The sequence below is a fragment of the Salvelinus namaycush genome, chromosome 6, assembly GCF_016432855.1.
Source record: "Salvelinus namaycush isolate Seneca chromosome 6, SaNama_1.0, whole genome shotgun sequence".
NCBI classification, from domain to species: domain Eukaryota; kingdom Metazoa; phylum Chordata; class Actinopteri; order Salmoniformes; family Salmonidae; genus Salvelinus; species Salvelinus namaycush.
In genome coordinates this window covers 37,701,844-37,716,426 of record NC_052312.1, presented here as the reverse complement: position 1 = coordinate 37,716,426, position 14,583 = coordinate 37,701,844, and the positions used below count along the sequence as shown (strand labels likewise).

General features: G+C 42.2%; 1 protein-coding gene across 3 annotated transcripts in view; it reads right to left on the bottom strand.

Annotated features, from left to right (window-relative positions):
• Positions 1-2,113: 2,113 nt before the first annotated feature.
• Positions 2,114-14,583, bottom strand: part of LOC120049963 (PRKC apoptosis WT1 regulator protein-like) — a 76,874-nt gene continuing 64,404 nt past the window's right edge. The window contains exons 5-7 of one of the 3 annotated variants that reach the window (XM_038996499.1): positions 13,112-13,235; positions 10,672-10,812; positions 2,114-5,505 (exon numbers count right to left, since the gene is read on the bottom strand). In XM_038996499.1, the coding sequence (XP_038852427.1) occupies positions 5,419-5,505; positions 10,672-10,812; positions 13,112-13,235 (352 nt within the window). In that variant the 3' untranslated portion in view covers positions 2,114-5,418. The remainder of the gene's footprint in view (positions 5,506-10,671; positions 10,813-13,111; positions 13,236-14,583) is intronic. The other 2 variants (XM_038996500.1, XM_038996501.1) reach the window with 2 other exon arrangements.

Sequence of the window (14,583 nt, the reverse complement as noted above, 5' to 3'; positions counted from 1 at the left end):
AAAGTATATGCAAATTGCCATCATACAAACTGAGGCAGCAGACTTTGTCAAAATTAATATTTGTATCATTCTCAAAACTTTTGGCCACGACTGTATAACTATCGCACTATACCTATAGGAGAAATGGCAGTCATATGCAGTATATTCTATCACACTGAAATGCTTGCAGAGTTTTACAAATCATGTAAAAGACATACTGTATCAGAAATGTAATACTACAGCAATAACATATAACTTACTATAAGCCTAACCAAAGTACACAAACACCAAGAATGTGTGATTTACACCAAACCATATCTCAGTCATTGCTATGGTAACAGTTGTGGTAAAATTAAAGTATGAGAATCTATCGCACTATGAATCATACAGTCGTAGGAGTTCTGTGATGAATGAAATGCCTTTGGTCTGTCAACGGTTTATGTTACTTATTGGTGTGAAAATGGCGCCTTTCCTCCTTATTGACGTTTACAGGGCATTTCCGAAAGGGCAGCCCAGCTCGTGGTCGTGGCCCTGGTGTGTTGAGAGAAATGTATGTGTCTTGTGTTTTTCCACCTCCCCCTCTCTCTGACATGGTGTTGTTCGCGTTTCAGAGTGTTGGTGGGAGAGCACGAGTCGAACAAATCCCTCACTAGTCCAGTAGCAAGCCACAGAGGTCCATCAGGCTTCCACAAATGCCAACGCTATTAATCTGTGTTACAAAAGACTCACTGCAGAATGTATCCTAATTTTGACACGAGTGCAACGTGTGGGAGATCTCGTAGGCTCCATATCAGTAGAACATGATCTACTGTTTACGAAAGGTTTTTAGAGAAATGTTATCTTATTCTAAACAAAACTCTATATGGGCAATATTATTTTAGGAGGTATTTTTCTGAGCAGATGGTTCCAAGCCAGCCAGCCAATTCAGGGGAGACGAAATAACCCACATATATTCTCTCCCGCTTTCGCTCTCCCCGACCCCTGCCATCCTCAGCTGGGTGAGTGGTCGCTTGCACCAGAGATCCCAGAGATGGAAGAGATTGGCTCTGAGGACCAAGAGCAAGAAACCGCTGATAATGAAATATGGCCTCCTTCAAGAAACAAGATAAGGGTTTATTTAATTTTTTCTCCAATGACTATCAGTTCCACAAGATCAAATGCATTTAGGTGTACACGGATGTGCCCATTCCATCCATATCAACTAGCCTCCAGGCCTCATCTCAGTGAAGATCTTTAAGGTCACTGAAATAAAAAATTCTACCTCCATTACATTTCAGATCTACCAAAAAAAACAAAGTTATTGCTTAAAAGTACAAAGGTAAAATGATATCTGATAACGCTGCAGTCCTGTAATTTCATTAGTGCCGTTAAAGCTTTGATGAGAGCCCAACTGTGTCATGTACCAGTAAGAATAATAATTACATTCATTTAGCATGAACAAAACCTACATACCTCCATTTTCCAAACATGTCCCCGTGAGGCTGTGTGGTGGTGGTGAGGGCCTTTCAGAGGGCTGGTTGAGGAACAGATGAGGGGTTTTAAATGAAGATACAGGTAGTGGGTTAAAACTCAGTTACTGATAGTTTTACTACGCAGAGGAGAAGCAGTCAAGACTGTCAGGTTTGTGAATAACAAGACGGGAAAAAAGACAAAGCAGGCGGTTTAAAAAGGAGATTATTTCACAAACTAGAGGAAGGATGAGGAATGAACAAATAGTTTCAGGCCTCCTATAATGTATTACTAAATCACATGCACCTTACAACTTCCTATAAAAATGCTAATAGGAATGGTGCTGGACCACCCTGGGGCAGTTCTAGGAAGATGAGACAATTACCTTTACATTAGTCCTGATAGGAAGCCCTCCTGTCCCTCTTCTCTCAAGGTGAGGGAGACTAATGACTTGGATGGCATTGCTATATTAGTCCAGCGTCGCAGTGTCTTGGAGACGCGGCTTGCCAGGGATGGGTGGTTCCTCTCCAGTCAGACTGCGAGGTGATTGGCGATGATGAATAACCATGGTCGGGGAGCACACAGTGTGTCTATTGTGACAACTGAACCACCGCTGTCACGTTACATTACCGGCTCAGTGGCATCGTATCATCACATCAAATTAGCCTTAATGAACACTAACGAGTCGACAGAGATAATCAAACTTTTATTAAATGACTTCATCTTTTGTACATGCATAATGTAGAGAGAGAAAGAGGTGTGTCCCTTACAGAAAAAACATGTCACATGATCACGTGAAGTTCATGTGATAACATGTGACATGTAAAACGTGATAACATGATATTATGTGAAATAAATGTGACAACATGAGGCGCAAAATGTCAACGTGACACCATTAAACTACACTTGACACCATTTGAGTAAATGTGGGGATGGGGATGCAAAACTTTAACATGTGATAGCATGAAACTACATGTGACAACATTTGAGCTAGACAAAAACCTTCAGGGGACCATGACACAACATACCAAGAATGCCCTAAAAACGTCTTGGAGAAAATCCTTTCCTTGAAACAAACCGGGAACTAGATAAAACCTCCTGGGGACCACGACACAACATCCCAAGAACGTCCTAACAAGGTCCTTTGGGGACATCCCTGGAACAAAACTGGAACTAGACAAAAACCTCCAGGGGACCACGACACAACATCCCAAGAACGTCCTAACAAGGTCCTTTGGGGACATCCCTGGAACAAAACTGGAACTAGACAAAAACCTCCAGGGGACCACGACACAACATCCCAAGAAAGTCATTGAGGCACATGTTAGGATGTTTGTAAGATGTTCTCAAGACCTTTGCTTTACCATTCATCAGGACGTAACGTCATGATAAGTAAAGTAATTACATGGTATGGGAGTTTTAAAGTAAGTGGTAAACTGTTCCGCTAAAATAGTTCAAACATATTTAATCAATGTCATTATGATTACATTAGACATGATCACTTAGTAGTTAAGTACTGACTTTTCAATATGACCCCACCTGGGATTTGAACTAACAACCTCTGGATTTGGGGTAAACTGATCTTTTTGCTGCGCCACAAACTCTGTAGCGTTCCTCTACACTTACCAAAATAGTGGCGTCTACACTGCTATTTTAGTTAGCAGTTAATCTGACTATTCTCTCATCATTTAATTAATTAACTTATTTCAGCAATTGGAGGATTTTCTGTACAGTTGTCTAATGTTTGTGGGGCATATTGTTTTAACATTACTCCTGAATCACTCCGATAAATATGTACTTTTAACAAAGCTGAGATTTACTTTGAAGTCCAAAGTGTAGGAATATGTCAGAATGCCATGAACAAAGAGGTTGTGAGTTGAAATCCTAGGTGAGGACATGTGGAGTAATAATTACAAAGTGTGTCAAAGTGTGCCAAATATGTAAGTTGAAAACATGATGTTAAAAGCACTGTCTGTGTGTTCTAACAACTCTGTTTTATTTGCAGGGCATCACCTGTGAAATCTCAAGTGAAAAATATCCCCCAAAAGATTCACATTTGAATCAAAATGTGAAAGGTTATGTGAAACTTCACATGTGAAACATCATTACGTTGAAGTGTTCCAAAAACACATTGTTTCACGTGTTTTTTCCTGTAAGGGCTGTGTGTGTGTGTGTGTGTGTGTGTGTGTGTGTGTGTGTGTGTGTGTGTGTGTGTGTGTCTACCGGTAGGAGGGGTTTCTATATCAAGATGTACCCCAGTAAAGTCTAAAAACCTAAAATCTTTACCACCCAGTGGGCTTTACAGAATAGATGATGCAACAGCCACACATTTGTTTCAGCACAGAAATGGGCCCCTGTATGTAATGCAAAGATATAAATACGGCCGGGTTAAAGTAATAGAACTTCTCACAGCCACATCACTGTCTTGAGAAATCAAGAAGAGATGCATTTCAAAAAGTATGTTCCTTCAGTTGATTTGGTTATCATACAACAAAATGCACTGCAGTAGCGTATTCTATAACTCTTGCTCACTATATACCAAGAGCAGCTACATCTATCAATATTGCAAACAATTATAGTTGTAAACGCTTGAGTTACAGATGCAAAATGCATTTCAAAAGATTCCACGTGTTTCTACTGGGGTGTAACCCCAAGACCTCTCCCCATCAACAATATAACATTTCATTTTCAACATTGAAATGGCTATAAAGCATAGAATTAATGAAAACAAGTTTCTTGCTTTTTATGATTTATAATGGGGATATATATATTTGAATGACTTCAGGTTTAAAATATACCACCTGGACTAAAATCAGGGCGTCAATTGGGTTTGGCAGAGTATGGCAGTCATCATATCCTAGCTCAACACCAACAATATAAAATAGGCTACTAAAATCTTTCCAATCCCCATTAAAAGGCAATAGCAGTTTAGCGTATTATGACTGGAGTAAATTTTGCTTGTTTTTGCTGTTCTCTGAATAGCATTTTAGAGTTTTAAATTGTGTAGAAACGCAGTAAATAAAGCGTCAACTTTATCCCCCCACCCATGTCACTGGCATACCCTAGGTTTCGCTGAAACGACCCCACTGATTAAAATGTACCAAGTATAAATCGGAACAAGAGAGTAAAAGCTGCATCGACATGAACAGAAAAAGCACCAGGCTTTTTTTTATCCCCTTGGGGAAATGGAACTAATGGATTTCAAAAAAGACGTCCGTAACATGCAAGGCATTATGCCCACTTTGGCTGATGGTAGCAGGGATTTTGTCTTGAATTTGGTCTAAATGACACAGGCTCCATCACAGAGCCAGTTCTTTCACGTGCAGATGGAGACCAGGTTTTAGTGCTTTGAAGGACAATACGGCCTCTGGGCTGACAATGCATTTACACTGTAATAATGCAGATAAACAGAAGCACAGAGAGCCGGTTGCACATAATCTACGCAAGTACTGTATACCTTGGTCGACAGATCATTAGAGTCAAAATGTCCAAGAACTCTTTTAGTTCCTAAAACAAACAAAGCATCCCTCATGTGCTCGGTGATGCACCACGTACATTCAATTTCCTTTTTAAGATTCATCAAAAAGAACAACAAATCTAAATGGCCTATGTACAAGAGATTTACATTAAATATACCATCACAGAACCTCATTTAGACACCCCATGGGATCTAAATAGGACTAGAGCTTTCAGTGGCTTCAGTTTCCCCTCAGAACTGAATAAAAACATCCTTAGGGAGGACGCTCAAGGTGCGTTTAAGACACAAAGGCTCTAGAAGCTACTTTTAAATGTCCTCTTCCACCCAGCGACAACAACAGAGACACCACCGACACAGAGAACGGACATGCTGCTGCTGGACTTGGAACGAGGGTGGAAAGGGAAGGGTGGGTGAGAGCAGGGGGTGTAAGGCCTTGAGAGGGGCACTCCGTTGGAGGGGTGGGGGGTGGTTTGTTTTCTTTTTGGAAGTGGAGATCCGTGGCTCGTTGGGTTCTACCTCGTCAGCTGGCCCACCACCTTCAGGAGAGTTTTGTTCTCCTGCTTCAGCTGCTCGTTCTCATCCTCAATGTCATCGAGGTCCTGCAAAACAAAAACAAAGGAGACAGCTCCACTTCAGCTTGATAGAAAGAAAGTCATATACCATCATTATGCAAGATCTGCCTTATTTTTACCTCAGAGGAGTTAGCGTGTCAGTTTAGAGAAAGATGAGAGAGTGAGAGGTGGAACGAAGAGTTTCACCTCCCGGGTCTCCCTTCAGCAGAATTGCCTTGATAATAACGAATTAAACTTGAACAGCTCCAATTAGGCACAAATGAGGAGCCCTGTTGCCACGACGCCCTCTCATCAAAGCGCTGATCTAAAAGTGACACTTCTCATTTTCGGCTTCCTCCATCACTGGCGGCAGTGACAGGCGACCGTCAGGATTAGCTAAGCCGCACTTGTCGGAAACTTAAAAAGCGAGGTAGTCTGCAAGTCAAACACTGGAGGTCACAGAGCCACAGACATGGTGTGGCTACAGAACAGCTCACTGTCTGAGCTCTGACAAGGGGAGAAAAGCCGTCTCATTTCGCATCAGACGGCTGCTAGATTCACTCGATAGCCATGACATCGTTTTTCTGGCCTCCGGCATACCACTTGAACCTTTTTAAGTTACAACCGACTAATAACTTTATTCACATTTCATTGAATCTCCCAACATAGATTATATCTACATGTACTTGCAACCTGCTTGAGCCTGTATTCTATGTAGCCAATACCCAGAGTAGGATGTTCTCCGGGGTCATATTGTCTGCCAGCACCTCAGCCTTATCCAAGCCTTCCCTACAAAACAAACTTTGCTAGTGAGTCACAGTTCAATCTTCAAGCGCCGCGAGAAAGAGACGCCACACTGGATCTGTTCCTTATCTCCTGCCTTCCCATCAGGCCTTGCAGTAACCTCTCCGAGGGACATTTCTGATCACTATCGCCCCGGCGAGTGTTCCCACAGGGAGACTTCCTCTTATGAGGTCCTGTTCATGTGATGCTATCAGGGCTCTCTGATCCAACAGTTATATGGCCTCCTCCACATGGCCAGATGGCTCATAGGCTGTAGACTGCAGTGGCTATCTTAACGAACAAATGTGACGATAATAAAGACAGTCATGCATAGAGGACCCTTGCAAGTTCCTGAAATGTGCAAAATCAACACTGACCAGCAACTGTATTTGTTGGCAGGGGAGACACAGTGCTTGTTTGCATTGGAATGCCTCATCGAGGAGGGCTGCAAACTCTCTTTTGGAATATTTCAGAGATGAAAGGCTTTTGGGAAACCCAGCAGGAGGCCTCCAATGCCAAAAACATTGCCAAAACCTGTGACCCAGATAACGGGAGCAGGGGTCATGCGATGGGGAGATTTTGTTGATGGTCTCAGAGCGCTGGGAACACTGGAATACTGGCCCAAGACTGTAGACTCAGGAAACAGAAACTCTGACCTCTGATGAAACCAACAGCAAAGAGACCCGCTGTTGATGTTGCTTCTCAATATTCAATGCCAGGAGCTAGACAATGATCTATGAAACCTTCAAAGTGAGTGAATGCCATCTACTTTAGAAAAATACAAAATAACAACATCGGGGGAAATGCTGAGGAATTTGTGTTTCTGAGGACCCCAGAATTTGCCTCTCTGCATAGTGTGGGTCTACAGTAGGTATGGAGACAGGTGGTGGGGTATTTGCCTCTCTGTATACAGTGTGGGTCTACAGTAGGTATGAAGACAGGGGGTGGGGTATTTGCCTGTAGGCTGTCACAGATCTGGCTGTTCTCCTGGTCTCGGGAGAAAGAGGCACATGAGACACAGCTGTCTCTTTAAATTCAGAGTCTTCGGATTTAGCCTAATGCATGGACTACTAAATGGTTACTTAACCTCTTGAGCCTATGGGGGGTGCTATTTCGATCTTGGAAAAATTCGTTCCCAAATTAAACTGCCTCGTACTCAATTCTTGCTCGTACAATATGCATATTATTATTACTATTGGATAGAAAACACTCTCTAGTTTCTAAAACCGTTTGAATTATTTCTCTGAGTGAAACAGAACTCATTCTGCAGCACTTTTCCTGTCATGGAGTGAGATTTCAGAAATCGAGGTCCCTGTTCTGAGGCCAGTTTATAAGTCCCCATGTAAGCCATCGGGCTACATGCACTGCATACGTCTTCCTCTAGATGTCAGTAAGCGGGGAGAATTTGAATGGAGTGGATTGCGCAATCTGGGACCTTATATAAGACCGTTGAGCGGAAGTACCGTCCTTTTCAACGGTGCGCTTGACGCATGAAGACATCACAATGGCGTCCTGCAAACGCTTTCGTTTTAGTAGTTCTATATCTCCGGTCATGTTTTTATTCGTTATAGGTGTTAAAGACATCATAAGGTAGTTAATTTAAACCGACTTATAGCAGTTTATAGCAGTTTATTGCGATTTTCTGGGATTTCTTTGTCATGCGCATTCACGAGTTGGACACTTCTCCAGTTGGTGGCTAACATTAGCGGCTATTTCGACCGGACAAGAGGACATCTTTCAACCCAAAGACGATTGTTCTGGAGAAAGGACACCTTGCCCAAGATTCTGATGGAAGCTCAGCTAATAGTAAGCAGTCTTTATGCTGTTAATTCGTACTTATGTTGACAAATGTCAGATAATAATTCCGCCATGAATTATGGTGCGGTCTCGCTTTAGCGCACGCTGTATGCTTGAAGTAACGTTCATTTTAAAAATGTAACCCAGCGATTGCATTAAGAACTAATTTGTCTTTCAATTGCTGTCCAACCTGTATTTTTTAGTCAAGTTTTGGAATAGTTACTGATTAGAATAGGTGCCTCTTCAAAGATTTCTCCTGCCATTTTCTGGGCAGCTTTGCTACTTTTCTCATTGTATAACCACGATTTGTGCCGCTAAATATGCACATTTTCGAACAAACTCTATATGCATTGTGTAATATGATGTTATAGGACTGTCATCTGAAGAATTCTGAGAAGGTTAGTGAAAAAATTTATATCTTTTGGTGGTTTTATACGTAATCGCTATGTTTGGCTTGAATCAATGCGGTTGTGATGTTTGCTATTGTGGTATGCTAATATAACGCTATATTGTGTTTTCGCTGTAAAACACTTAGAACATCTGAAATATTGTCTGGATTCACAAGATCTGTGTCTTTCATTTGCTGTACGCTGTGTATTTTTAAGAAATGTTTTATGATGAGTATTTAGTTATTCCACGTTGGTCTCTATAATTGCTCTGGCTGCTTCGGTGCTATTTTTGACGGTAGCTGTGATGGTAGCTGCAATGTAAAACTGATTTATACCTCAAATATGCACATTTTTCGAACAAAACATAGATTTATTGTGTAACATGTTATATGACTGTCATCTGATGAAGTTGTTTCTTGGTTAGTTTGGTTGGTTCTTGGTTAGTTAGGTTGGCTTTGTGCATGCTACCTGTGCTGTGAAAAATGTCTGTCCTTCTTTGTATTTGGTGGTGAGCTAACAAATATACGTGCTGTTTTCGCTGTAAAACATTTAAAAAATCGGACATGTTGACTGGATTCACAAGATGTGTATCTTTCATTTGCTGTATTGGACTTGTTAATGTGTGAAAGTTAAATATTTCAAAAAAATATTTTTTGAATTTCGCGCTCTGCCTTTTCAGTGGAATGTGGGAGGAGTTCCGCTAGCGGAACGCCTGGGCGAGACAGGATAACATTCAGGAGCGAATAGGAGTGGAGATTTAGTAACTCTTGACTAATGACGAACTAATTACAGGCTGATAACCCTAGTGGTTATAAGTCACGTTACATCTCAAGGGATGATTGAAATCAGACTTGTACTCCACACTAGAAGGGTTTCTCTTAACCACAGTGTGTAGGATGTTGATTGGCATAAGGACTCTTGACTTATAGCAGGGGCCTAGTGTTTTCTTAAGACTAGATCCAATAGACTGTCAGGGAAGGGAAAATGTCATGTTTTGAAAAGAGCAGCTGTTTTAAGTTAGGCGGCACACAGCGAAACTCAAACGTTGTTTCTCCAAACTGCCAAGGGGTGCAGGGGAGTGGAACTGAAAAGCTCTGCACCTTGAACAGGTCTGCATATCGTTTACTTCAGGCTCTGCAGACCAAAACCGGATGGGGTTACGAACCGTGCGGTTGACAATGAGTTTAAAATGTTGATAAAATACCAAATCAGATCCAGTTCAGAGGTTGGGGTACGGAAGATAAATAGAGCGAGAGAGAACATGAGAAAATCACTTTTTTGGGGGGTGCCTGTGCGAGTGTTAATCCTTGCAAGCGCTGGATAATTGTAATCTTCTGCTTATCCGAGAAGCAGCTTTACAATATCAAGCTGATTGCCTGCAGATAGCGACGTGGTAATTTGGCAATCGGTTCTATTTAGTCCTTGGCTTCACTCAACACAGCTGTGTGAGACTGAATATCTCCAAGTTTCCTCTGCAGTGCACAGTTACTAAAAATGACAAGCTTTCAACTGACAAATAAGAGAAACTATAATAAGATTCACATAGAAATGGGTGTTATAGATCAGTCACTCATTGAAAGCAAGTCTAAGAAGTGGTAGATCTGTTCAATGTGTGCTATTTATATGCTTCCCTTACATTACATTTTTAACTTTTAGTTTTGTACACCAGCTTTAAACAACTGAAAATACAATATTTTGGGTTATGGAAAATATATTTCCCAACAGCTTAAATGGTACAATGATTCTCTACACTATACTTGCCAGTTGTCACAAACTGAAATTAAGCGAACTATTCTAATTTTTGCAACCAGGAAATGGCGGAGCGATTTCTGCTTTGTGCATCTTTAACTGTGGCAGTTAGACGTGGCAAGACAGAGTTGTCCATCAAAGGATTACTGGTAAAAAAAACACATAGATATACATTACTATACCTGTGTTCAAGACTAGAAGGGCACCATACATATCACACATTATAATTTAAGGAGCATACTATTAATTACTAATAATTGTGAAAGTATATGTATTCAAAATACCTGTAAATGACTTAACTCTCAGTGCCTTAGTGGCTGCCCACCCTAGCCCACCTCTACCCCCTCAACCCTGGGCGACCGTCTCCAAAACTCCCCAGCCTAGCCAACCTCTACCCTCCCAACCCTGGTTGACCCCCCCCAACACTCTAGCCCACCTCTACCCTCTCAACCCTGAATGACTGTCTCCGACACCCCCCAGCCTTGCCCAACTCTACCTTCTCAACCCTGGGCGAACCCTCTCCAACACTCACTCTATTCAGCAAGTCAATCTCCTCCTTCAGCTTTCCAATTAGGTCGTCTTTATCCTGGTGGGCTTTCAGCAGCTGCCCGTTCTCCTGCCTCTGTCTGGCCAGCTCCTGAGGAAGAAGGGACAAAGAGCTCTTTAACGTTAGAACACATACTGCAGCACGTTGGTACGGTCCACACACACACACACACACAGAGAGACAGAGAGACAGAGAGAGAGAACAAATATAGACGCCTCAGCCATGTGGACATATGGTCACGCTTCACGTTGATCTTTACGCTGCTAAATGAAGGCTCGCCAGGAATCTGCCTCTCCAACTTATCTGTAGTAAAAACAAAGTTAAGTGTGAACTGGTTTCCATGGAAACCCATATAGCAACGAGAAAACATCAAACATAATGAATATAGCATGACGTCCATACCGTGGCAACAAATAAGACAAATGTTATTTTATGGAGGGTTACCCGAGTTACATGGGTAACTGAAGGTTCAAAGTAATATTTTCATTATCATGATGAATGACACTACAATGCGATACTCAAAGCAATCAAGGACACTGCACATTTGTCAATGTTGTATAAAGCTATGAAATCTACTGCATTTAAACAACAAGCCTGAGACCAGCGACAGAACTTGCTGAAATCAATACAAAACTAAAGTGCACCGACTGCTCTCTCGAACGTCGTGGCAAGTGAAAGCAGTAGATTTTCTTTTAGAAATGGACTGGACCGGGGTGACATTTGAGAATCTAAAAAGTGATTGAGAGGGAGTACAGAGTGTTTCATAAGAACAGGGTGTTGGGGAAGAGAGAACTCCCACTCTTCCTAACTCCAGTAAAATACATTCTCTGACTGAACACAGAGGAGTTATTGCCGCCAGGATTATAGGAAGGGCTACATCTGACTGAAGACGAACAGCGAGGCCAGACTGGGCAGCCGCTCAAACGATTCCGAGAGGAATTCATCTTTTACAAATAAATCCTCAAGATTTATCAGGATGCTGATAGCCGCTTTAAAAACAATTATAGGTCACCTCTCCCCAGGCCCTGCTGCTATCAAAGTATCTCTTCCCCTGTGATGGAGACAGACAATACAGGGCTTTCAGGAAATGTGAGATGGATATAGAAAGAGAAATCGCAGTAGACCGGAAGGATATCAAATACCAACAATAAAATGTCAAATGTGCCAAGAAGCATAACAGTCATTCTGAAGTAACCAACTAAAATATGTCGTATTTTAATATTTCAAACATCAGTCACATTATAAACATTAAGCATCTCCAATCCAAAATTAAATCTAGAATCGGCATCCTATTTTGCAACAAATCATCCTTCACTCATGCTGCCAAACATACCCTCGTAAAACTGTCCTAGCGATCCTTTACTTAGCCGATGTCATTTACAAAATAGCCTCCAACACTCTACTCAGCAAATTGGATGCAGTCTATCACAGTGCCATCCGTTTTGTCACCAAAGCCCCATATACTGCCCACCATTGCGACCTGTACGCTCTCGTTGACTGGCCCTCCCTTCATACTCGTCGCCAAACCCACTGGCTCATGGTCATCTACAAGTCTCTGCTAGGTGAAGCCCCGCCTTATCTCAGCTCACTGGTCACCATAGCAGCACCCACCCGTAGCATGCGCTCCAGCAGGTATATCTCACTAGTCACACCCAAAGCCAATTCCTCCTTTGGCCGCCTTTCCTTCCAGTTCTCTGTTGCCAATGACTGGAACGAATTGCAAAAATCACTGAAGCTGGAGACTCACATCTCCCTCACTAGCTTTAAGCACCAGCTGTCAGAGCAGCTCACAGATCACTGCACCTGTACATAGCCCATTTGTAAATAGCCCATCCAACTACCTCGTCCACATACTATATTTATTTAGTTATCTTGCTCCTTTGCACCCCAGTATCTCTACTTGCACATTCATCTTCTGCACATCAATCACTCCAGTGTTTAATTGGTATATTGTAATTACTTCGCCACCATGGCCTATTCATTGCCTTACCTCCCTTATCTTACCTCATTTGCACACACTGTATATAGACTTTTTCTATTGTATTATTGACTGTATGTTTGATTATTCCATGTGTAACTCTGTGTTGTTGTATGTGTCGAACTGCTTTGCTTTATTCTTGGCCAGGTCGCAGTTGTAAATGAGAACTTGTTCTCAACTAGCCTACCTGGTTAAATAAAGGTGAAATAAAATTAAAATAAATAAAACATTGGATAGTGATGCTGGATAGACCTGCGTTGAAATTCAGTTGTCAACTAGATAGGCAGAACTAACGCAGAACCTTCCCCCAGCTATGCTTGCTTGCACTAATCCAATGCGTTCAATGCATGAGGGGGAGTGACCGAGTGCACATTTCTGGCGGAATGGTAGAGCAAGCCTAATTTTGAGTACCTTTTCCAGTTCCTCCATCCTCCTCTCCAGTCCTCCGGGTGCGGCGGCGTTGCCGTGGCGGTTGCGGCGGTGTCGGCAGTTCCCCCCCGCCGCCTCCTCAGAACCAGGACCTCCAGAGCTGCTGCTGCCACAACACACACATCAATACTTCTGACCAACACCAATGTCCATGCTTTCAACACTGACTCATGTCCATAATAAAACTGGGTACGGTACACGTGCACAATGCGCACGCGCACGCACACACGTAGTTTGTGAAGTAAATCCAATAAACAACGTGTAAACCTTTTGAAAGTTCCCTGACATTGAAAAGCATCACATAAAAACTGAAAAGCTGTTGCAGCGTATGACTCAGAGCCTGCTGAACACACAATACAGCTCTAATGGTCAGACTTAAGTGTGAGGAGAACAAGTATTTATACCTTTCTGAAGCTTTTTTACCTTTTATTCCATTAGAACATAAAAGCTGTCAGAGTTCTATCTCGAAGGGCAAAGAATGGATCCTGAATATGAGGCAATTTCAGTATGACCATCTTGAACGCTGAGATGTGTAAAGAGCGCCTTGCATAAATCCACTTCATGTCATTAGCAAACAAAGCGTCCCTATTCATTGGCTAGTGAAGAGAGGTGCTACGGGGTCCTTGGTCTGCAGCTAGTGAGGAACATAAACCTCTCTCTCCCCCCCACACACATCTCCCCCCCCCCCTCTCTCTCTCTCTCTCTCTGAGAGAAGACTCCCGAGGGCAGCGATGGGAATATTGGAATTTATTTCCTAGTGGCTTATTTTTTTAAATTACCGACGTGGAAGTCTAGGAATGACTTGCGCTCCTCCTATTTTTACCCATGCGGATTGTGCCCGGTCCAATAACTCTCTCCGGGAATCAAATTATTGGGCAGCCTCTGGGCTTCGCCTCATTGCTTGAGAGTGTTGTCTGCATATTTCTCAATGAGGACCACCAAAAAAAAAAGTGAAGCTTCTGGAATTGCTACAGAACAGCATAATATTCCATTGTATACCACCTGTAGACGTGTGTTCAGACTGCTACCCACTGAGAATTCAATAGACCAGTTTAGTTTAGAGTGATCCCAGTCTCGTGGAGGAGTACAGTATGTCTGCATTACAGGAAAGTAAACTTCAATACTTTTTAAACGAGGTTGAATACCTACTTATGCTGAGCAGTAAAAAATATACCATTTCTGAGACTAAACAATCACAAGCTCCCTAGAGGCAGAAATCAGACCTCTCTCTCCCCCTCCATCTCTTTTTTTTAGCCAGGAGGCACCACCACTCATAATAAAAACACTCAGATAATAATGCCGTTTTTTGGGGCTATTTGACATTTACTTCCCCACAGAGATTATTTTCACTCTTTTCAGAACTAAAGAGTGTTGTGCCCATTGCTTTTGATATAAAGTCCTTGAAATGCTCTCCATGGCACTTGCCTACGCCAAGATAAAAAAATAAAAATGCT